The sequence below is a fragment of the Vombatus ursinus genome, unplaced genomic scaffold (assembly GCF_900497805.2).
Source record: "Vombatus ursinus unplaced genomic scaffold, bare-nosed wombat genome assembly UNPS02014798.1, whole genome shotgun sequence".
Classification (NCBI taxonomy): Eukaryota; Metazoa; Chordata; class Mammalia; order Diprotodontia; family Vombatidae; genus Vombatus; species Vombatus ursinus.
The window spans coordinates 17,328,589-17,353,484 of NW_020954576.1; the positions used below are offsets into that span (position 1 = coordinate 17,328,589).

General features: G+C 37.1%; 1 protein-coding gene across 1 annotated transcript in view; it reads left to right on the forward strand.

Annotated features, from left to right (window-relative positions):
• LOC114049671 (kynurenine 3-monooxygenase-like) overlaps nucleotides 1-24,896 on the forward strand; it is a 60,150-nt gene that overhangs the window by 9,176 nt on the left and 26,078 nt on the right. The window contains exons 2-8 of the mRNA XM_027870983.1: nucleotides 8,480-8,549; nucleotides 8,829-8,926; nucleotides 11,076-11,165; nucleotides 17,129-17,177; nucleotides 17,861-17,948; nucleotides 22,566-22,731; nucleotides 24,098-24,169. Coding sequence (XP_027726784.1) covers nucleotides 8,480-8,549; nucleotides 8,829-8,926; nucleotides 11,076-11,165; nucleotides 17,129-17,177; nucleotides 17,861-17,948; nucleotides 22,566-22,731; nucleotides 24,098-24,169 — 633 coding nt within the window. The remainder of the gene's footprint in view (nucleotides 1-8,479; nucleotides 8,550-8,828; nucleotides 8,927-11,075; nucleotides 11,166-17,128; nucleotides 17,178-17,860; nucleotides 17,949-22,565; nucleotides 22,732-24,097; nucleotides 24,170-24,896) is intronic.

Here is a 24,896-nt window from a genome sequence, read left to right on the forward strand (position 1 = left end):
AGCCACCCAGATGACCTTTGAGGTACCTTTCAACTCCATGATTCAAATGTGTCATAAACAAACAAGGGTCATTACAGAAAGGTCATGAAGTGAGTATGCAGATCTCAGGTCAATAAATGGGTCCAGGGTCAGGGACACAAGGAATTTTCCAGAGTGGCTTAGGAGAAGAGCAAAGAGTTATACTGTGGATGTGACAGTATTTGCTCGTTGCCACACTCCTCACCTGCTCTCTCCATGCCCTGGTCAATCTTTGAATTCATTAAATGGGTAGGCGTACTGCAGCATGTAAAATAACAGTTTAAAACACCCACTGTATAGTAAGACTCACTAATTTTCACTTCTTCACAATCCCTTCTGAACTGTGTTAACCTCTTTTGGGGATGCCATGGGTAAGTAGGGTATTGCATACCAATTGGATAGGATAATATGTCTCAGTATGTTTTCATTAATATAGTATAAGAGCACATTAAGTTTTCTGATTAACTCCTATTGCTTTTGGGCTATGTCATTGCCCTGCCTTAGTTAAGCAGTAGGTAGTACAGTGGACAGAGCATTGGGTCTGGAGTCAGGAAGACATGAGTTCAAATCCTGCCTCAGACACTTACTGTATAACTCTGGGCAAGTCACTTAAACTCAGTTTTCTCAACTGTAAAATGGAAATAATAACAGCACCTATGTCACTGGGCTGTTGTAAAGATCAAATGAAATAATATCTATAAAGAACTAAACACTATGTGTCTGGCACATAGTAGACATTTATATAAATGCTTATTCCCTCCCTTTCTCCCTGCTCAAAAATTTTCAGTGGCTTCCAGAATGTTCCTTTAGAAGATATAAACTCCTCAGCTTGGCATTCAAGGACCACCATAGTTTGGTTCCTACATGCCTTTTGTTGTTTTTCAGTTATTTCAGTCGTGTCTGACTCTTCATGACTCCATTTGGGGTTTTCTTGGCAAAGATACTGGAGTAGTTTGTCATTTCTTTCTCCAGCTCATTTTACAGATGATGAAACTGAGGCAAAGAGGGTTAAGTGACTTGTGCAAGGTCACATAGCTAGTGAGTATCTGAGGCCAGATTTGAACTTGGGAAGATGAGTATTCCTGACTCCCGCCCTGGCCCTTCTATCCACTGCACCACCTACCTGCTTTACAAGTTGATTTAGTAGTACACCTTGGTGGCATAATAGATAGAATGCTAACCTTAAAAAGTCCAGAAGACCTGAGTTCAAATCCTACCTTAGGTACTTACTAGCTGTGTGACCTTGGGCCAGTCACTTACTCTTTTCCTCAGTTTCCTTTGTCTGTAAAATGGGGATAGTAATAGTATTTACTTCATAAAGTTGTGAGACTCAAGCAAGATAACATATGTAAAATAGTTTGCAAACCTTAAAGCACTGTGTAAATGCTAGCTACTATTATTTCTGGAACTTTACATTTCAGTCAAACTGGACTACTAATTGGTCTCTGAATCCATCTCTACATTTCCTGCCTCCATGCATTTACAAAGGCAAATCTCTCATCCTGGAATGCACTATTTCCTCATGTTTGGCTCTCAGAATCCCTGTCTTCTTTCAAGGCTCATTTAAGGAGACACCTTATATGTGAAACCTCCTCTTTTACACCCCTCTTCCACCTACCCCCCATGTTATTAATGTTCTTTTCCTCCTCAGATCATTTCCTTAGATAATATAGTTATCCCTTCCACATCGTGGGGTGTAGGGCATGGCAGCCCCTTGGTGTAGAAAATCTGCATACATTTTTTGGCTCTCCCTTTGTATTAGAGAAGTCTGTCTTTTTTCTTTTTCTTTTATGGGGTGTTTACAGTACCTTATTGTAAAATTTGGGTTAAGTATTTGGTTGTAGGCTCTGTGTTGTCTGTTGACCTTTGTGGGCCACCTTCAGCTTCAGCAAAATTCCCCAAACTTCTCATTTAATTTCTTATACTGACCCAAGATATATTGAAAGTTGTGATGTGGATAACTGTACTCATTTGTGTACATGACTTCATCCCTCCCTGGCCACCTCCATCACATCCTCCCCTTACAGCCTTAGGATTTGTATGTTTTTTGTTTTGTTTGGTTTGGTTTTTTTTTTTTTGGGGGGGGGGTTAGGCAATGGGGTTAAGTGACTTGCCCAGGGTCACACAGCTAGTAAGTGTTATGTGTCTGAGGCTGGATTTGAACTCAGGTCCTCCTAAATTCAGGGCCGGTGCTCTATCCACTGCACCACCTAGCTGCCCCTCGAATTTGTATGTTTTTCAGAGAAACTATACCTGGACCTGTTATCAGTGGAGGTAACTCCTGGTGAGGGTAATCCCTTCACCTATCAATGCCTATCAGTTAATGTTGATAATTAATAGTCTTAGAGAGTTACCTAGTGCATTAAGGGCTTAAATGACTCTTCCAGAGCCCCATGGCCTGTGTTTATCAGAGGTGGGACTTCAGCCTGGGTCATCTTGACTCCAACATCAGCTCTGTATCTAATATGTCACACAGACTCTCAGACTCTGTGCTTTGCACATGCTATGCACTTACTAAATGTATACTGAATTTATTGGATTGAAATCCTCTAAAAACCTCCATCCTTTTTGCGTGAACTACTCTCCATCCTATTCTTGTGCAAGTTTTTTATCCAAGTACAAGACTTTTTAGTTATACTACTTAATTACATTTCGTTAGTTTACTCATTCTAGCCTTTTGATATATTTGTGGAATACTAATCCTGTCAGCAAACCCATTAGCTATCTTTTCCATCTATAAATTAGTAACAATGCCTTGTATATATTTGTATGTCATTGATTAAACTATTGAACAGAATCCGGGCAAGGGCAGAGCCTTGTGTAAACCTTTAAAGACTCTTTCCAGGCCAACATCAATCCATTAGTCTTTGGGTGTGATCATTTAATCTATTACAAATGCTTTGAATCCAGGCTGTTACAGATTTTTGTCCTTGAACAAAAAACTTAACATCTCTGGGCCTAAGTTTCCTCATCTGTAGAATAGAAGTATTGGACTGGGTGTGCTTTAAAGTTTCTTACAATTCTAAATCCTATGATTTAATGAGCTGTGTTTTCATTTTGTGCACATTTCTCCATCCTGTCCATAAGCTGACCACTAAGACCAAAAAGGTAAAAGTCTATGATCTGAAGCAATATAATTTAGTCAAATTCTTTTTTGAAACCAAGGATTTCTGTTATATGTAGATTGGACTCCATAGCTACCTCATGAGACCCCTTCCACCTCCCCATTCTGTGATTCTGCTTTTGCTTATTAGTTTCTATGAGTCATTTGTGTTTTGTGCATTTTTTGTGGGATAAAATAAAGGTTGTCCTGAGAAGGACATTGCTAGCCCAGAGAGTGTCCAGAGGCACGTAAACAGGATGATGAAATAGTGACCACAACTCCGTGTCTTATGAGAAGCAGTTGAAGGAACTGGAAATATTTAACCAGAAGAACAAAAGACTTCACAGGGAGCACGAGACCATTTTTTCAAGTATTTGAAGCCAGGATAAGACTTGTTTGACCCCAGGGTTCAAGAACAGGAGCAGAGGGTGGAAGCTGCATTTGGATAAATTTAGGTTATTTTGTCAGAAAAAAATTTTTTTTAACAATTTGAGCTATACAGAAGTGGACAGGCTGCCTTAAAGACGTGGGGATTTCCCTGTCTTTGGATGTCTCCAAGCAGAGGCAGGATGATCAAGTGGTGATTCTTTTCAAATATTTGTTGAACTAGATTGACAATGATGTTCCTTCCAACTCTCAAATTATGTGATTCTATGATTCTATATCCTTGCTACAGAATTTCCTTATCCTGAAGGTCAGTTACCTCTTAAAAAGGAAAATGGGTTAACCTGGCATAAATTGCCAGGAACCTACATAAATTGCTATATAAATTGCTACATAAATTGCTAAGGAACCTACAGAGAAGCACTGTAGTTTAATGGAAGGAGGGAAACATGCATTTATTAAGCACCTACTATGTGCCAGACATTTTACAAATATTATCTCATTTGATTCTTACAATAACCCTAGGAAGTAAGTGCTATTATTATATCCAGTTTACAGTTGAGGAAATCGAGGTAGACAGAGGTTAAGTGACTTGCTCAGGGTCACACAGTTCATGAGTGTCTGAGGCCAGATTTGACCCCAGATTTGAACCCAGATCTTACTAACTTCAGACCTAGCACTCAATCCCCTGTACCATGTAGCTACCTAATGGAAAGAACATTGGACCTTGAATCAAGGAGGACATGAAATGAATCTTATCAAGTCATTTAACTAAGTCTCACATTTCTCATCTGTAATATGTAGATAGTAATGTTTACGTGACTTAACTCACAGGGTTGCTGTAAAATTCCTCTTTTTGAAAATGTTTGCCTTCCTTCTTGCGTCACATCTCTTACTCTTCACTGTTCCTCAAATGTCATGATAGTGGTTTAATGATCACCACTGTAAGTTCTTTCATTGCCCTACTTTGTGTACCCTACACTCTCATCAGCTCTTATTTGCTATCGTCTTTATGCAGGTAACTTCTGGATCTATGTCCAGCCCTACTCTTTCGTCTAAGCTTCAGCCCCTCATCACCTGTTGGACATTTCAAACTGACTGTCTTAGGTATCTCAAAATCTTTGAAACTGAACTCATTATCTTTCCGCCTCTACCACTGGACAAACCCTGACCTCTTCCAATCTTCCTTATTTCTATGAAGGCGTAATCCCCACTCCCACTGGGAGCAAGAGGCTCTTTGAATCAGATAAATTCCACAGACAAAACATAAAGTGGTGTTTGCTTATTACACGGAAAGACAGTATTAAGCAACTGAATAAAAAACCCAGAACAAACATTGAACTTGACATTAGAAAATTTTAATTTCAGTTCTAGCCCTGACCTCCCTGAGGCTCATTCCTCACTTACAGGGAGGCTAAAAGGAGGATAATCATTGCATTCTCTACCTCACAGAGTTGTTATGAAGAAAACATTTGTAAATAATAAAGCTTGGGGAATTATGATCTAATATTATGATAGCTTGGTGATGGTAGGCAAATGGGGCAAGAGGGAGACCACATACATTCAGCTAAGCTTTTGTTTATATAAGAAGCTCGTAAGTCATGTGGTTATGTCTAGAAAAGTACTTACATGTGAAAATTAAAGATAACAAAACGCAAAATTAGTGGATAATTGTTTGCTTTGCAAAAGTATTCACATATTCCTTTAAAATATTTGTTCATTTATTTAAAATTATTTTCTTTAAAAAAGTCAAAATTACAACCAATTTTTCTGCAACGAATCAATTGGTTCAACTAAACTAACAATAATAACATATTTCTATAATACTTTAGCATTTATAAAATTCTTTGTTCACAACAACCTTGTGGGATAGGTAGCACAGGCATTATTATCCCCATTTAACAGAAGAGTAAACTGAGGCCCAGACAGGAGCAATAAGTCACCCAGGGTCACACAGTGAATAAGCATGGGAGCTCCAGGCTCTAGGTCTTATGTCCTGTGCTCATTGCACTGTATCATACAGATATTATGGTACGACCACAGTGACTTAAATCAGAGGTGTTAAACACAAGGTGGGCTAGTAGCACTCTCAAGGGCAGCCTGAATCAGGCTAAAATATTATTGGTATGACTTCTGGTGCCAAGATAGCAGAGAGAGGAAGGAATTCCCTGGAGGAGCCCTCCCAAATACCTCTCCAAACAACCTTGAAAAACTCCTCAGAACCAATTTAGGAGCAGGTGGAAGCAATTTGTCAGCACAGCAGGAAAGATCTGTCTCACTGGGGTAGGAGCCTGGCAAAGAATCAACAGCCACAGGCTGCCCATCAAAGGGCCTGCAGTGGGGCTCTGAGCCCTGGGGCAATCCACAAGTAAGGGCCTCCCTCCACGAAAGCCAGCAGCCCCAGACCAGCAGCACATCAAGGCCCCACCCCCACTGCTGACCAGTAGCAAGGCATCATACCCAGAGACAGCCAGCATTAAAACTCTGCCCCCACTACCAGCCAGTAGCAAGATCCTACCCTTGGGGATGGCCAGCAGAGAGGCCTCACCTCCATAGCAAGTCAGCAGCTAGACTCCATCCCTGGGGCAGGCCAGCAGCAAGACCCCATCCCCAGGGCAAGCCAAAAAAGGAGGCTCTACTGTCTCCCCCTACCCCAGTATAAACCAGCAGGGAATCTCTCCTCTCTGAGACACCCCGCCCAACCCAGTGCAAGTTAACAGCTAGGCCCTGAGGCCCAGTGAAAGCCAGCATCAACGCCCCAAGAAACTTGGGACAGTTCAGGAGCAGAGCCCAACTCTCACATGAAAGTACAAAGTCACAATGAATTAAAAAAAAAAAAAGAACCTGACTATAGAAGGTTAGTGACAGGGAAGATCAAGGCACAAACTTAGGAGAGGACAACAGTGTCAAAGTGGATACATGTGAAGTCTCAAAGGAAAATGTAAATTGGTCTCAGGCCCAAAAAGAATTCCTGGAAAAGCTTAAAAAGGATTTTAAAAAGCACTATAGTCATGAAAAAAATGCTTTAAATGACTATTGATTAGAGAAATACAAACTAAAACAACTCTGAGGTACTACTTCATATCTATCAGGTTGGGTAATATGACAAAAAGGGAAAATGATAAATGTTGGCGGGGATGTGGGAGAATTAGGACATTAATATACTGTTGGTGGAGTTGTAAAGTGATTTACCTATTCTGGAGAGCAATTTGGAACTATGCCCAAAGGGCTAAACTACATATGCTTTGATCTAGCAATACCACTCCTAGGTCTGTGTCCCAAAGAGATTTTTTTTAAAAAGGGAAAAGAACTTATTTGTGCAAAAATATTCAGCTCTTTTTGTAGTGGCTAGGAATTGCAAATTTAGGGGATATCTATCAATTGGGGAAAGGCTAGACAAGTTGTGGTATATGGTTAAAATGGAATATTATTATGCTATAAGAAATGATGAGCAGGGTGATTTCAGAAAAACCTGGAAAGACTTACCTAAACTGATACAGAGTGAAGTGAGCAGAATCAGGAGAACACTGTACACAGTAACAGCAATATTGTGCAATGAAGAACTGTGAATGACTTAGTTATTCTTAGCAATACAATTATCCAAGATAATCCGAAGGGATTCATGATGAAACATGCTATCTGCCTCCAGAGGCAACTGATGATGTCTGAATACAGACTGAAGCATACTATTTTTCACTTTGTTTCTTTCTTTTTTTTTAAGTCTTCTTGCACAAAATAACTAATATGGAAATGTCTTAAATGATTGCACATGTATAACTTATATCAAATTGCTTACTGTCTTAGAGAAGGGGGAGGAGAAGAAGAGAGGGATAGAATTTGGAACTCCAAACCTAAAAAAAAATTAAATGTTAAAAATTGTTTTTATATGTAACCGGGGGAAGATAAAATGTTATAAAAATATATAACATAATTGGAAAATATTTAACAAAATAAAAGTGCAGTAGAGCATAGATAATGTTAGGATGCAGTTTATCAATTCAATATGAGGCCCATTTCTATTTGATTTTGACACCATTGGCTTAAATCACTACACACCAGTGTATAGAAACTGGATCTGGTAAAGTCCATTGTGTATAGTCAGAAGTTTTAGGAAAAAGAGTGTGCCTTTGTATACCTTGCAGGGCCTAGCACCATGCCTCACATATGAAAATAAATATTTATCAGATGATCATTTTTCTGTGTCTCATGGATATTTTTAAACTCCGAAAAGAATCTGAGGGAGCTCGTGCTATATATTGGCAGTATTGAATTACAAATGTTACATTAAATCAGAAAACTCTGCCAATGGACTTTTGTTAAAATGAGTTTGCCAATAGAGGGTTAATTCTTGTGAGAGGGTTCTGAGAAGGTAGAGCTTGAACTCTGATCTGCATGTAGGTTACTGTGTTTCATGGATAATGAGTAAGGTAAATTCAATGATAGATACAGGCCACAAAATTGGCAAAATGGATCAAGCAAGCATTTATCAGGTCTCACTATGTGCCAGACACTGTGCTAAGTGCTTGGATACAAAGAAAGGGAAAAATCAGCGCTGGCCCTCGAAAAGCTCACTTTCTAATGGGGGAGAGGACAGGTAAACAGCTGTGATACATACAGGGTAAGTGGAGGAGTCTAGGAAAGGTCTCCCTCAGCTGTGGGTTTGGGCTGAGTCTGGAAGAAAGCCAGGAAGAGGTGAGGAGGGAGAGCATCTCATATACAGGAGACAGCCAAGGAAGAGATACCAAGTCAGGCAATAGGATGCCTTATGCAAGAAACGAGAGGCCTACCAGTGCCGTTAGTTTGTACGTTATATGAAGGGGAGTAAAGTGTGAGATAACTGGAAAGGAAGGAGGAGGCCAGATTGTACAGGGTTTTAAAAGCCAATTGGTGTGAGATACTTAATTTTGATAACTTAAAATTCTTTTCATGTCAAAAACCTGTAAAAATATGAAAAAAATGTCTCTTTACTTTTAGGTGGGTGCATTAAATGCTTGCTTCCTTGCAAAGAGAGGTTTCCAAGTTGATGTCTATGAAGCCAGAGAAGGTAAACAAAAACACCATGACTCTATGGTTTTGATTCTTGGCTCTGCCTATTTTTCTAAACTTCCTGGATGATAAGAAAATAGGAACTATTAGTAGGCTTTTAAATTCCAAAACTCTGTCCAAAATGTACAATTAATGTCTTATTTAGAGAAGTTATTGATTTCAAGGATTTGGCTTTGCGTTTGCAAGCTTCTGCAGTAACATTTTTAATTTGCTATATGATGTATCTTCTGCCACCAAATACATTTACATAACCTGGAATTTGTTTCCCATGCCATAGATATTCGAGTTGCAAAATTTGCCTGTGGAAGAAGTATTAATTTGGCCCTTTCTCATAGAGGACGTCAGGCTCTTAAAGCGGTTGGACTAGAAGACCAGGTTGGTTGTCTTCTGTTGTTTCCCTAGGGCTTGCAGAGAATAATAGTTTACTAAAGTCCTCCCCTGTCACCTCCTCATAGAGTGGGGGTGATCCTGGATTAATTCTTATACCCACCCTATGCCAACAGGGTATAAGATTTGCTGGCTTCTGCTGACTAATTATCATTATTAGTTATTAATAATTATAATAATGATAATTAACAACTACCATGCAGCATTTTGAGGACTGCAAAATGCTTTACATGTGTTATGTCTTAGGGAAAAGCTGGAAAGGCTTTGAGTATAGGGCCAATAATGAACATTATGTCTGTTGTCCAAGGAGAAGCCTAGCTAAACTGACTCATAACCAGGAAGGCCACTGAATGATTAATTTTTCAACTATAATTCTTGATATGTATCATCTAAGTCCCATAGTGGTTGCCATCTATATTGGTGAACAAAGAACCTATTGTGGGTCCTTGGAGTAAGTAAAAAGAATATAACAATTAGTTATCTTTAAATATCACTGGGTCCTATCTTCATAATGGTTTAAAAAACTGCATTTTACCCTTAGATGCCACGTGCTTCTTGCTTCATTGCCTTAAAGACCTGTGATTTGATTGATGCAGGCTTATATTTTTTTCTGATGGAGCCCACAGCCTAAATATACAGTCTTCATGAGTAGCTGTTGCAAAAAGAATTCATCTGACTCCGGCCTATTTGAACAACTACATTTGACATTACTCCATTTTCTGCACTCTGGCCTCCTTCCTATGTCTATGTCTTTGTCTAAGTTGTCCCCCATCCATGGAGTGCTCTGCCTTCTCATCTCTGCCTCTTAGGATCTCTAACTTTCTGCAGGCTCAGCCGAGGTGACACTTCCAATGACAAGCTTTTTCTAATTCCCCTAGTTGTTCATACTCTTTCCTACTTCAAATTATCTTGTACTTATCTGTGTACATGTTGTATACTCCCAGTAGAAGGTGAGTTTCTTGAGGGCAGAAAGTATCTTTAATTTTATCTTTGTATCCCTAGCACCTAGCACTGTGCCTTAAAAATAGTCAACATTTGATCAGTGATCAGTGAGTGAACGAACACTTTTGGTGATGGGCTTCTTCAAACAAAGTTGATTGGTAGTCAGACCTACAGTCCACGGTTATACCCATATTTAGAAGCCTCTCCAGCTTTTTAGGACTTAGCTGAGTTCACTTTCATTGACCTAGTCTTTCAAAACACCTCTATGGCACAATGAGTTATTAGTGTGAGGCAATGCCAACTACCTCCCAGTAATGCAAAGACAGAACCATAAAGTAACAATCTCAAAGGTAGAAGAGATCTCGTGAGCCGTTTACTCTAACTTGTACCTGAACAGAAATCTCCTCTAAAATATCCCCAAGTAGTGGAACTTGATGATTTCAACTTTTACTAACTTTCCTACTATTATAAGATCCTATTACTAAAATAAGGTAATTTTACTGCTAGAGGCAATATGTGCCTCAGGCTCGGCTAGTTCCTTACAACCACAATCACAATCACTCTGAACCCTTACTTAGAAAAATAACATTAAGACCTTTGACTCTCTCTGACTTAATTTACATGTTTATTTATCACTAGTCAACTCCTGGCTTCTTTGTGATTGAGGCAAAATTCAGGATACCAGAAATGATTGGGTACAGAAGCATCAGGGTATGGTAATAGACAGGCACTGGGAAGGGAAGTAGAGGAAAAGAGCGGACCTTTCTTGGAATGTCCCTTGATCTGTGAGAAGACACATACAACTGGTAGCCTTCTGTTCCTTGCTGCCGGTGGGGCCAGTGGCCCTCCTCAATCTCTCCCTTGTTTTGTACCAGTTCTGCTTCCTTTTCCTCCTTTCACTGGTTACCCTGTATTTCCTGTTCTTTCTGACTCTCTTCTTAATTTCCTCACTCCTTTCTTTTTGCTACCAGACCCTCAAAATCCCTTCCTGGTTCTGAAAGAGTTCCTGCTTTTTATACAAGTTCCTTCAAGAGAACAGAGATTCTCAGCCATTCTTTAAATGAGGTACTACCACTGTGCTATAAATCAGTCAATCCTTTATATTAGTTTTATGAAAGAGATTTGAAAACTGTGATTTGAAATCTATTTGATAAATTTTATGATTTATAACTTAGTCATTTTTGATTTTATATAGGTTGTATCCCAGGGCATTCCTATGAGAGCAAGGATGATTCATTCTCTTTCAGGAACAAAGTCTGCAATTCCTTATGGGACAAAAAATCAGGTAAATTTTCCCTTGAGATACCTCCTTACATTATTGTTATGTCTAAAATCTAGAACTTATTAACTTTGGTTTTTATCTTTCTTACCTTGGTATTACCCAAAATATGACTCTTATCTGAACAACCACAGTACAAAAATAATAATAATAATAATAATAATAATAATAATAATAGTGATAAATAGTGATAATAGTGGGTTCAAGGATTGCAAAGTTTATATATACATGCATATATATATATTTATATTTCATCTCGTTTGATGCTTACAACAAGCTTATGAAGTAAATACTACAGGGCTATTATTACATACAAGTTAAAGATGAAGAGGCTGAGGCTCAGAAAGATTGAATAACTTACCCAAGGAAATATGGCTAGTGTCAGAGCCATGATTTCAGTAAGTGCTATTCTTCAAAGTATTCACTGTGGGAGGATATGTTTATTCCAAAAATGTTGCCATTGTACAAAATATTTTTGAAATTGCTATAAGAATAAGTTTGTCTCTCTGTTTCTGTCTGTCTCTGTCTCTCTTACACACACACACACACACACACACACACAAACTTATCATAGCCACATCTCCTTTTTTGTAGTTCAAATGGCATTGCCCTGTTTAATTACCCACTTTATTCCTTAAATTTCATTCTGAATGAATTTTAGCAATTTCCAAAGATCAAATCCACTCAAAAAGAAAAAAAAGATTTCTACTTCTCAGGATAATGAGCTATAGTCTTTTAAGATAATCAATCCCAAAAGAGAAGTTAAAAAATGGTTTGGGTAATGGCAACATCTTTGTAATAAGTTCAAAGCAATTATTTTGAAGGAGACACCACTTATTTTATCATATAGGTTCTGTTATGCTTGTTTAAAAGTCTGTTATTTATTTATCTGCCTTGTATAATATAGATATACATATATGCACATATATCTACATATATATGCATGTAGATATATATGCATTCATATATTTATTAAGTGTTATTTGTATAAGATGAAAAGATTTTTCTGGGCTAAGATTCTCACTCCGTCTCTCTCTACAATTCTCTCTCTTTTTGAATGTGGGCATCACCAATTGTTTGTAACCATTACCCTTCTCCACCACGGGTGGGGTGACTTTCTATTTGGCATCCTCAGCCAAATAGAGGAGGGGGTGGGGGCATTTCTTTGAGCCTCAGATGAGAAGATCCCTGCAATCTCCAACAGAAAATATATTTCTTCTCTTTCTTCCTGTTCTTCTTGTTCTTGTTCTTGTTCTTGTTCTTGTTTTTGTTCTTGTTCTTCTTGTTCTTTCTTCTTCTCTCTATCACTGGCTCTCTTCCTTACATCCCAGGACCATTGATAAAAGATATACAAATTAGAAATTGTTATGGTTGACCACTCCTTTATCTTATGCTTGCTTTCAATACTAATTGAACAGAAATTTAACCAAGCTTTAGAGAACAGGTAAGCTTTGGATTTAATATAAGCTCTCCTAGACACTGTAGGGAAGGGGAAGGAAGACAATTACTGTAAATTACTCTCTGCCATCAGTCCTTCTAAATGGAAAGCAAGTTCAATAATGATTGAACTTGACAATGACATCCAGGGATGACTATGCTCTGGTCTCAGGCTGCTCTTCAGGTTGTATTGGGCAGTTAACAACAATGCTAGTGGCAGTAGATGAGCTCCACTGGTTACCAAAGCATTCATCACTCTATCTGACTTCATATCTACTCCATACTCTCAAAAAAGAAAAAAAACTCAAGTGGAAAGTGTTCAAATTGATTTCTTTGCTTGCACATATCTTTACATCTCACCTGTCAGGAGGTTTCTCTTCTAGGGCAAGGGGAAGTCAGTGCTGTCTTTTAAAGCATGGTTCCTCTTCGGTGGATAGAAAATTAGAAAAAAGAAACCTGAATAATTCTCTGCCATCCTGTAGGCTTTATCTCAGCTTCTCTGCATCCTTCATTGACGTAAATGTGCCCTATAGAGAAAAGTAGAAAAGATAATAAATACCCATCTATTCATTCAATGCTGAAGAGCAAAAGCATTTCTAGTGGGCTGATTTTTTTTTCATGTTCCTTCAAAAATAACTTGACTAGAATTGATTTGCATTTCAACTTCGAGAAATGGAGTAGAACCATTTCCCTCTCGCCTACAACAGTTTCTAAAAGAGAAAATAGCATCCAGATGGTACTATGTAGTTTTTAAAAACCAAAATCAGATTTCTGTTTCTCCTTTTTTGCTTAGCTTTCATGTGGTTTTCTTTTTTTACCTGTTAACTTTCCTACAGTAGCATATTGAGCTCAAAAGAAGGGTTTCCTTATCTAATTACACTTTCTGAATTTGCTTCCTTGGGAAAGCAGGTATGCAGAATGTCTTTCAGCAAACCAGAAACCCCAACCCTCTTAATTTTCACGTAGAAAAGTTCTTTTCTTTTTTCCCTAAGGACAACAGCAAAAATTGGGCAATCCTGCTTTCCCTCTGGTTCTGATTTTTGTTAGACAGAGTTATCTCATTTTTCCTTATTTTTAGTCAGTAGTGGTACCCTCAAGGAAGCAAAATTTATAGTTACATATGATAATGAAACTCATAGAAATGTGAAAAATTTGCATATTTAGCATGCTGGCTTTTTTTTTTTTGCCTGAATTCCCTGTTATTCAATTGTGAGTTTTTTTTTTCCTTCTACAGAACTGAATGTTCATTTTGGCATCATATTGACACCTTCACAAAAATAGGAAGTAGGGAGCGGAAGAAGAGAGAGGAAGATCAACTAGTCTAGGTTTCAGATAATATTATGTTATAATCAATCAATCATTGTTTGGGCACTTACTGTCTTCACACTACTGGACTAAGTGCATTTGAAGTATAAGATACTATCTTTGCTCTCAGGGAACATATCATCACATCCTGTGGAGTGATATGATTTCCACATGTGAAATGATTTGAAAACAGGACCATATATAATAAAACTTTAAACTAGGAAATACCAATGAAGATTGCCAAAGTTTAGAAAAGAAGAAAGCTGAAGCTGCCGGGCAAGGCTCCACAAAGAGCTTTAGACCAGATAACTTCAAAAGTCCCTTGCAGCTCTAAACCTAAGGTCCTTTAATACTGAGAGGTCCTGGGTCTTGAAAAATGGATAGGATTCTGCTAGGGAGAGAGGAGAGGAAAGTACATATTTCATACTGAAGTTCTTCCAAACAGGTGAGAAGTATTTAAAGAATGTACTTAGGTGTATGTGGAGAGTGTGAGGGGTGAGTTGCAGGGCAGAGTTAGGAGCAGTGCAGAAAGTGGGTTTCAGATTAAAAAACAAGTCCTACCCCTCAATATAGGTGGATTTTTTGTTTTGCCTTTTTTTTTTTGAAGCCCTAACCTCTGAAGCTGAAAGCATTTATAAAAACAGGTTGGGGACTCTGAGCAGTATTGTTTAATTAGTTTCATTCCATTATTCAATCTAGAATTGCTTGGAATCTTGCCATTTTCCCCCTTGTTCCTTTCTGAATCTAGCACCCTATTAGAAATTGTTCCAATATAAATAACTTGAAAGCAAGAGTTAAACCTGTCTCCTGAAGTGATTCCATAAATCATCTGTACATATTGTTTCTCATAGCTAATTTTAAAAAATCTTCAAGCTAATTTATTATTACTCTTGTTACTTATTATTTACAGTATCACCATTGTATTAGATTAGCATTAGGGAAATGAGGCTTGAAGAATTTTATTTTACTTTTGGTTAATTTTAGTTAAGAAAAGAATGAACCAACTTTCTCTTTTAGTTAAAATTGTATATGAAAGTTGGGGGCGGGGAATGATCGAGATGATCTGTTGGGATTCCCGATAAACCTATGATTTTATGAATGTAACAAAGTACCCAACTGAATGTAAAAATCATCTACATGCTCTCTGAACAAGAACGAATATTTAAATTCTTCTATTCATTGAAATGCTTCCTGATATACTAAAATAACATTTCTGCGTTCTGTTGCATTGCACATAACAGTATTATATGTGATATATAACAATCAGCATATCAGACACCAGGGGTACAGAGCAGGATAATAAAAATGGCCTTGATTTTTATGAATTTTAGCAAGATGATAAGAAATTTCTTTTTTTTTTATTCCCAGCAGGATCAAGCTATTTACAAACTAAGTTGTTAATTCAGATTTTCACTTTATGATACATCATGGACTCACTAATTAGCTATATTGGTATATCTTAAAAGCTGTAAATATTCCTCTTATTTTGGCATTTTATGTACTTAGGGTAAATCAATTTTGTTGACATTTCTGATTCTCACCTTCAGTCCAGAGCAATCACCAGTGTGTTATGCTCTACAAATAACTGTGACCTGTGTAAAGTTGGGCTTTCATGTCTTCCCACCTTCTTTCCGTGCCCTCTGTCGTTACTTAGTGTTCTCATGTTGTTCCCCAACTATCCTGGACCCCTCCCCAACTTCATTCCCCAACCAGATATATCCTTATTCCCATGAGGGGTGCCTTATATGCCTCTCACATGAAAATTCTGACTTTTTGGGGGTCCTAGCTTTTAGCTAACTATTTCAAAGGAGTAAGCATGGGGAGGGAAAGGGGCATTAGGAGACATGGATTCTAATCTTTAAGAAAGCCATATAATCTCTCCAGGGCTCAATTTTTGTAAAGTGAGGTAGTTAGATTAAGATAATGTCCAAGACTCATTCTAGCTCTGAGATTCTCTAATTCTATGATATAAAAATAAACAAAATCACATCAAAGTAAAAATGACAAGGCTAACTGCATTTTAAAGACGGCACTTAGCACTAAACATACCTCAGCCTAAATGAATGATTCTCTTATCATAGGATTGCAGACACCTTTCTTTGTCAGGCAGGTGAGGAAGATCCAGAGGTGGGAGGATGGGGTTGGGTTTTTTTAGGATCCCTTTTACTACATAGACTTCTGAATACTATCTACTCCATTGGCTTTGTAACAGTCCTACAATGTATGTGTGTGTTGAGGGTTGGGGCATGAGGGGTGGCCAGAGATTTTCTTAGCCCTAGCCCCTAGGGTATTCACTTATAAAATAGTCTTTCTTCCTGTTAGTCAATTTCCACCTAACATTATTTTTTAATTAACATATGTCTGGGTGTGTTGCATATATGAGTAACTCTATTTGAGGTATAACAATAAACTAATGTGTCTTTTTCCTTTAAATAAATGTGCCAGTGTGTGTGTGTGTGTGTGTGTGTGTGTGTGTGTGTGTCCAATTGTCCAATTCAAAGCACCTTTGAGAATTTTTTGTGTGATACTTAATGCTGGCAAATTTTTGTCCTTTGAAGGTTGATTTTACTTTGGAAACAGCCAAAAGGCATTTAGGGATAAATCTGGTTGATAGTGATCAAATTGGACACTACTGTTTTGGGTCAAAATCAGCATATGAGTCTAAAACAATAATATGACCAATTTTCTTATGTTGGGGTCTCCGTTGCTGGATGTGGAGGCAATGACAGAGGAGTTCCAAAGTTGAATAATAATAGTATATTTGGAATAAGTAGAGGGAGCTTCCTTACCTAGGAGTTCCCTATACCAGTGAAATCACAGGTCTATTCCCTATGTAGAATTGTATAGAAGTATGTAGGAGTTCAAGAGATTTCCAAAATAGCTGAGTAGGGTGATCTGATTTAGTTTAGTGCAGCAAACATTTATTGAGTGAATCTACTTTGTGCAAGGAAATGCACTAGGCACTAAGTGAAAAAACACTTCATGACTGGATTATGTCCCCTATTTTTGTGAAAACACCGCTAAATTCTAAAAGAGAAGGGTTTGATTTTTCCAAACATAAATCTTATAAATAATAAAAATAATAAATGTAGATTGAATACTTTAAAAAGAAATGCCATGCTTATTGATTATTGAACTGCCTATCTAGTAGAAAAATTGTCCCATAGTTCAGGAGTATATTTTTACATTATTCCTAAACAATGTTTTCAAATTCCATTTTTTTCCAGTATATTCTTTCTATAAGTAGAGAACATCTAAATAAGGACCTATTGACTGGTAAGTCTAACATCTTTATTTAAATAAACCTTATTCACCTTTTTGCATTGTTGTGTTACCGTGATGCTTGGAACTCATACGGCAAACTTAACATTCTAATTGGAGTTTGTCTGGTTGCCTGATTCTTTGTATCCATAGTACTTTGCACAGTGCCTGGTACATAGTCAGCACTTAATAAATGCTCAGTGACGGATTGGTTGATTTTCTACTATATGCTGATTACCTGATACAGAGACAATCTAAAACATCAAGTTATATTACCTTGAATTTAAAGCATTCCTGGCAATAGAGCTGTTCGAAACAGACACAAGGACAAATATGTATGTGAGTAGCTGAGGTATTATTACACAACTGACATATTTTAACATGAGCTAGCTGATTCTTATTTCCCAGTGTGCCCTTCATTCAGGTATATGACATTTAAGCAAATAAGATTGGATTTAAAAATTTTTAATATGGAAATAAGCGGAAAGAAGACAAGTTTATACTTAAAGTTTTAATACCAGAATGATACTGGGAAATGATGTCAAGTGGGAATGATATTAAACCAATTAATTTGAATGTTGTCAATAAGTCATTGTACCCAGTTGAACAATAAATGAAAACCTCAACTTTTCTTAAATTTGGTATAAAAGAGAATTTAAATTATATCTCCACGTGTTGTTTTTCTGTTTGTTCTCCAGCTGTTGAAAAATACTCCACTGCAAAAGTGCACTTTGGCCACAAGTTGTTGAATTGTAAACCTGAAGAAGGCATAATCACTATCCTTGGGTAATTAATCACAGACACCAGGCCTCACAAAGGACTAGAGAAGAAGGATTGGGAGGTGGAGAATTATCCTTTGATTAATAATTTTTAAAAGGCTTCAATAATTATCTTGGGAAATTTTCATTGAAAATGCGTTTCCTTTTTTAAGAGGTAAAATTTTAGAGCCTGAAGGAATCATAGAGGCCTCCAAATGTACCTTTGAATCAGATGAAATTTTCAGTCTCTACCTTCATATTTAACATCATGTTTACACAATCTCAATCATCTAATTAATTTAGGTTGCATTTGAGATCCTCTGGGATAGGAACTAACTTTTAAAAATAGCTACTAGGGAAAATAGGTGAGGAGACTGGACAAATCCAGTGATCTTTTTCTTTGTCTCCATCCTCCTTGACCTCTCTGTAGCATTTGACACTAAGTGATCACCCAATTTTTCTTAAAATACTGTCTCCCTCTGCCCTAGAATTTTTATACTCTGACAACAACAACAACAATAATAGCTGCCATCTGTGTAGCACTTTAAGGTTTCTGAAGGCTTTACACATATAACCTCATTTAATCTTGACAACAAAACAAGCTTATTAAGTAGGTGCCACAAGTGTTATTGTCCGTATTTTACAATGAGGAAACTGGAGCTCAGAGAAGTTGAGTAGCCAAGAATTTCTGGTAAGTGTCAGAGGCTGGATTCGAGCTCAGGTTGTCCTTTCTCTAAGCCCAACACTCTCTTTACTATATTCTGTTTTGTTTTCTTCCTACTTCTTGAGCTACTCTATATCTTTCCTTCACAGTTCCATTTTCTCCTCATCTTATCCTTTAAGTGTACTCTATCCTCTTTCTTCATCTCTAGTCTCTTAGAAAATACTGACCAGTCTTTCTTCTTTATATTTCTCCCTTCTGTCCCTTTCTTTCCATTTCCACTGCCATTATCCTAGTGCATGTCCTTATCACCTCACAGCTGAACAATGAAGTAAGTCTCTTAACTATTCTCCCTGCCTCCAGGTTCTCCCTTTTCCAACCTATTCTTCTTTGTTTGCCAGATTCATCTTCTTAAATACCATTTTGTACAAATAGTATCAACACCTACATCTTGATCAGGTGGCTGTCCACTACATGTAGGATAAAGTCCAAAGCCTGTAGCTTGACATTTAAAGTCCTCCACCATCTAGCCCTTACCTACCTCACCAACCTTATTTACTTCTTTTTGCACTTGATAGTATTTTATTTTTTCCAATTACATGTAAAGAAAGTTTTCAACATTCATTTTTATAAGATTTTGAGTTCCAAATTTTTCTACCTCCCCTCCCCAAGACAGCAAGCAATCTGATATAGGTTATACATGTACAATCATGTTAAACATATTTCTACGGATTAGTCATGTTATGAAAGAAGAATCAGAACAAAAAGGAAAAACTGCAAGAAAGAAAAAATAAAAAACAACAAAAAAGTGAAAATTGTATGCTTCAATATGCATCCAGACTTCATAGTTCTTTCTGTGGATGTGGATAGCATTTTCTGTCATGAGTCTTCTGGAATTGTCTTGGATCATTGTATTGCTGAGAAGAGCTCAATCTATCAGAGTTGATCATTGCACAATGTTGCTGTTTCTGTGTACAATGTTCTGCTGGTTTTGCTCACTTCGCTCAGCATCAGTTCGTATAAGTCTTTCCAGGTTTTTCCAAAACCCACATACTCATCATTTCTTACAGCACGATAGTATTCCATTATATTCATATACAACCACTTGTTCAGCCATTCCCCAATTGATAGGCATCCCCTCAATTTCCTGTTCTTGGCCACCACAAAAAGAGCTGCTATAAATATGTCTGTACATGTGAGTCCTTTTCCCTTTTTTATGATCTTTTTGGGATACAGACCTAGTAGTGCTATTGCTGGGTCAAAGGGTGTGCACAGTTTTATAGCCCTTTGGGCATAGTTCCAAATTGCTCTCCAGAGTGGTTGGATCAGTTCACAACTCTACCAACAATGCATTAGTGTTCCAATTTTCCTACATCTTCTCCAACATTTATCATTTTCCTTTTCTGTAATGTTAGTTAATCTAATAGGTATGAGGTGGTACCTCAGAGTTGTTTTTATTTGCATTTCTGTAATCAGTAGTGATTTAGAGCACTTCTTCATATGTCCATAGATAGCTTTGATTTTTTCATCTGAAACCTGCCTGTTAATATCCTTTGACCATTTATCATTTGGGGAATGACTTGTATTCTTATAAATTTGACTCAGTTCTCTATATATTTGAGAAATGAGGTCTTTATCAGAAACACTGGCTATAAAAATTGTTTCCCAGCTTTCCATTTTCCTTCTAATCTTAGTTGCATTGACTTTGTGTAAAACCTTTTTAATTTAATGTAATTAAAATTAACCATTTTACATTTTATAATATTCTCTATCTCTTGTTTAGTCATAAAATCTTCCCTTCTCTATAGATCTGACAGGTAAACTATTCCTTGCTGTCTTAATTTGCTTATGGTATCACCCTTTATGTTTAAATCATGTACTCATTTTGACCTTATCTTGGTATATGGTGTGAAATGTTGATCTATGCCTAGTTTCTGCCATGCTATTTTCTGGTTTTCCCAAAAGTTTTTGTCAAATAGTGCTTCCTATCTCAGAAGCTGGAGTCTTTCGATTTATCAAACAGTAGATTACTCTAGTCATTTACTACTGTGTCTTGTGTACCTAACCTATTCCACTAATCTACCACTCTATTTCTTAGCCAGTACCAAGTACCAACTTCATTTACTACAACTTTGCTAAATGACCTATATGCTTTAGTCATGTTGATCTGGTCATTGTTCCTTGACTATACACATTCCTTCTTCCAAGTCTTTTTTTCTGTTATCTTGATTGCTGTCCCTACTATTTTCCTTTATCTTAAGTTCTACCCTATCTTAAAGGCCTAGCTCAAGTCCCATCTCATCCATGAAACCTCTAACCATCCTAGGCCTTATCGATTCTTCCATCTTCTATGCTCCTGAAGCCCAACACAGTGCCTTGCACATAGTGGGCAGTCAGTCAATGTTTGTTGAATATGAGGATGATCATTGGATTATATATTTAAAGCTAGAAGAAACCTTAATCCTCATTTAGTCCAAACCTTTCATTTTACAGATGAGAACACTGAGTCCTAGAGGTTAAGGTGAGCTCAAGGTCAGTCAAGAAGAAAGTAGTAGAGCTTATATTTGAACTCAGATCCCCTCACTCCAGATACATAAGTCTTTCCAATGAACAGTATTATGGGTTACTTTTTTAAGTTAAAAAAAATTATTGATAGGGGTGGCTAGGTGGTGCAGTGGATAGAATACCTTCCCTGGAGTTAGGAGGACTTGGGTTCAAATCTGGCTTCAGACACTTGACAATTCCTAGCTGTGTGACCCTGGGCAAGTCACTTAACCTCGATTGCCTCACCAAAAAAATTATTGATATCATTTGTTTTTACATCATTTACATTCCCAATATATTCTTCCCCCTCACCTCCTAGTGAGCTATCTCTTACAACAAAGAATGAAAAAGAAAAAAAAAACTGCTCAGCAAAACTGACCAATGGCATTATATGCAAAGTTCCACACTAATTATCTACCCCCTTCCCCTACTCTACAAAGAAGAAAAGGAGGTGCCTTCTCATGTCTTTTCTTTGGGGCCAAGCTTAGCCATTCTAATTTCACATTGTTCAGTTTCATTTGTTTTGTGGTGGCAGTTCTTTCCATTTACATAGTTGTGGTCATTATGTATGTTGTTTTCCTTGTTCTGCTTATTTCACTTTGTATTGATTTGCATGTTCTCTCATATTTCTCCCTGTTCACTATATCCAACATTTCTTAAAGGATCAGAATGTTCCCTTATATTCATGTACCATAACTTGTTTATTGATTTCCTAGTAGGTATGTACTTTGTTCCCAGTTCTTTGCCACTACAAAAGTGCTGCCATCAATATTTGGGTGTATATAGGGCCATTTTATTAATCTTTGACCTCACTGGGGTATATGCCTAGCAGTGGAATCTCTTGGACAAAGGGTATTGACATTTACTCACCTTCTTAGCATAATTCCAAATTCCAGTGGCTTTCCAAAATAGTTATACTAATTCATAACTCTACCAACAGTGCATTAGTGTGGGTCACTCTCAGCAATAATGAAAACAACAACAATAATAGCTAGCATTTACGTAGTACTATAAGGTTTGCAAAGTATTTTATATAGTAATATACATCTCATTTGATCCTCACAACAGAAAGGTGCTATTATTATCCCAATTTTAGAGTTGAAGAAACTGAGGCAAAGAGAAGTGACATACTCAGGGTCACACAGCTAGTATCTAAGGCAGGATTTGACCTCATCTTCCTTACTCCCAGTCCAACACTCTTATGTACTGTGCCACCTAGCTGCCTTACAATCTTTGAAGTAAGTCAGGGCAATTATTCTTCTCTTTGTTTTGTCTACAGATAATACAAAATACAAAGAGTTGAAAATCCATAGCTCATACCAAAAGTTCTACCGAGTGCTACTGCTAAATCCACAAGACAAATCCCAGTTACACTGAAGTGGTGGACATCTCTATTGTTATCATTATGCCTACAGATTAACTCTTTACTTGATTTCACAGATCGAATCAGGTACCTGTAGAAGTTACTTGTGACCTTATTGTAGGGTGTGATGGAGCCTATTCAACAGTAAGAACACAGTTCATGAAACGGGCTCGCTTCAACTACAGTCAACAGTATATTCCTCATGGGTACATGGAACTGACTATTCCACCTAAGAATGGGGAGGTAAGGAAATCTCCATTTTTTTCCCTCATTAACATTTCTCCTCTATCTTTTTTTAGTTACCTTTTATAAAGGAAGTATTGTAGAGTGGTGTGTATTACTTTAAGAAAACATGGTCACTACTCCACGAAAGAATGCCAAGTCAAAGTCCTGGCTAGTTTAAATATTAAGCTAAAAAAAGTCAGTGGCAAGTTTGGATTTAGTACAAGGATGCTTCTCTTCTCCCTTTTGGCTTAAGGAAATATTTTTCCTTACAAGGAAAACAATATACAAAATGACTACAACAGTGTAAATGGAAATATTTTTAGCATACAGGGCGAGAACTTTTATGTTGTCATAAGCAAATGAAACCAAGAAGTTATAATGAAATGCATTGTCAACAGACACAAGTGGAATGTTGGTTCCTAAGTCAGAACTAGCAAATAGCATTGATAAATATTTTCATTTTACTAAAACATCATCTCTTAACTGTCATCCAGTCAGACGCTTGTTAGATCACAGAACTGTAGATTTAAAACTAGTTGGGACTTTGGAGTTTATCTAATCCAATTTTCTCACTTTGCAGAGGAGGAAACCAATTTCTCAAAATGAAATAAGTTGCCCAAAATCTTATGGCTGATATTTGGCAAGTCTTAGGATTCAAACCCAAGTCCTTTGACCAGATCTATTGATATTTGTACCATTCTGTGAAGGGATGATACTACTATATATCAGCCAACAACTTTAGATAGTTACATCCAGAGCCAGAACAAATTATTCATGCATTTTGAACAAGTTTGGAAAATTGTGTCCTGTTATGTTTGTATGATATTGTCTAGTCAGAGGCTTTGAGTCTTCACTGTAACACATGCCTTGATCTATCAAGGGTTCATCTTCCTTGGAAGTCTTCAAACAGAAACTGGATGTCCACCTGTTAGATACATTATATTAAGAATTCCTTTAGTGCTTCCCATCAACTGTCAACCAGTAGACATGATTAGCTCAAAGGAAAAGCATTTGCTAAAATGGTAGAATAAGAACTGTAGCTTTGAAACAATCCTCCTTATAAGCCTAGGGCACACACAAACACAACATCAGTGAGAAGAGTTCATACAAATTCGAAGTACAATTGGAGTAAAGACTGCACATAAGAAACAAATATGCTGAGGCAATATATCATTCCAGTACCACAAGGACAACATACTTTGGGTTCTGTTAGAGACTGTAAGAAACTCTCTGATGGGCCCAGTGATAGTCAAGTCATTCTGTTTGAGAAATGACACTATTATAGTTACATTATCAGGGAAACATTTATGCCATATGTAGAATGAGTTTAATAGAGGTATTTGGTTAATGTTTTAGTAAACATCTGTGAGTTTTCCCCCTACAGTATGCCATGGAACCTAATTATCTACACATTTGGCCAAGAAACACTTTCATGATGATTGCTCTTCCTAACCAGGTAAAGTATATTGCACCATGAATCACATTTGTGTATGTATTGTTCATTTGTTTCTTTACTTACTACTGTATATGGTTAATTTTTTAAGCTTTTACTTATTTAATGAATGACTAAATATTTTCAAAAAATAGGCCCTATGAGGAAAAACTTGAAGGAATCAGGATTTGTTCATATGAAAGATTTTCTTTTAATATTTTTCTGAGTGGAACCTTTTAAAGGAAGTCAGGGAACCTAAGAAGTGGTGGTTAGGAGAAAGACCATTTCAAACATCAAGGACCACTGGCACATATGTGTTGTCCTATTTGCTTAATAAATGTTTCTCAAAATTAATTGAATACTTATGAGGATATTTAACTTCTATGTAATATATGAAAATGAATTGACCTATGGTCTTGAGTGGTTGTTTATGGCATTACCAAAGAAGGCTGGGGAATTTTTTCCACTTGTCAGCACTTTTCCTCTTTATTCTACCTGCTGTAATTTAACTCAGCAACTGAAACACATCTTAAGTGTTTTCTATGTGCAAGGCACTATGCTAGGTACAGGAAAAAAATTTTAAATAATAATAACTGATATTCATATAAATTTCATAAATCATATTTCATTTAGTCTATACAATTATCATGTGAATTAATAGTAGCATTAAAATTTTACAGAGGAGGAAACTGAGGCTCATAAAGGTTAAGTGACTTGCACATAGTTGCACAACTAGTAATATCAGGGACAA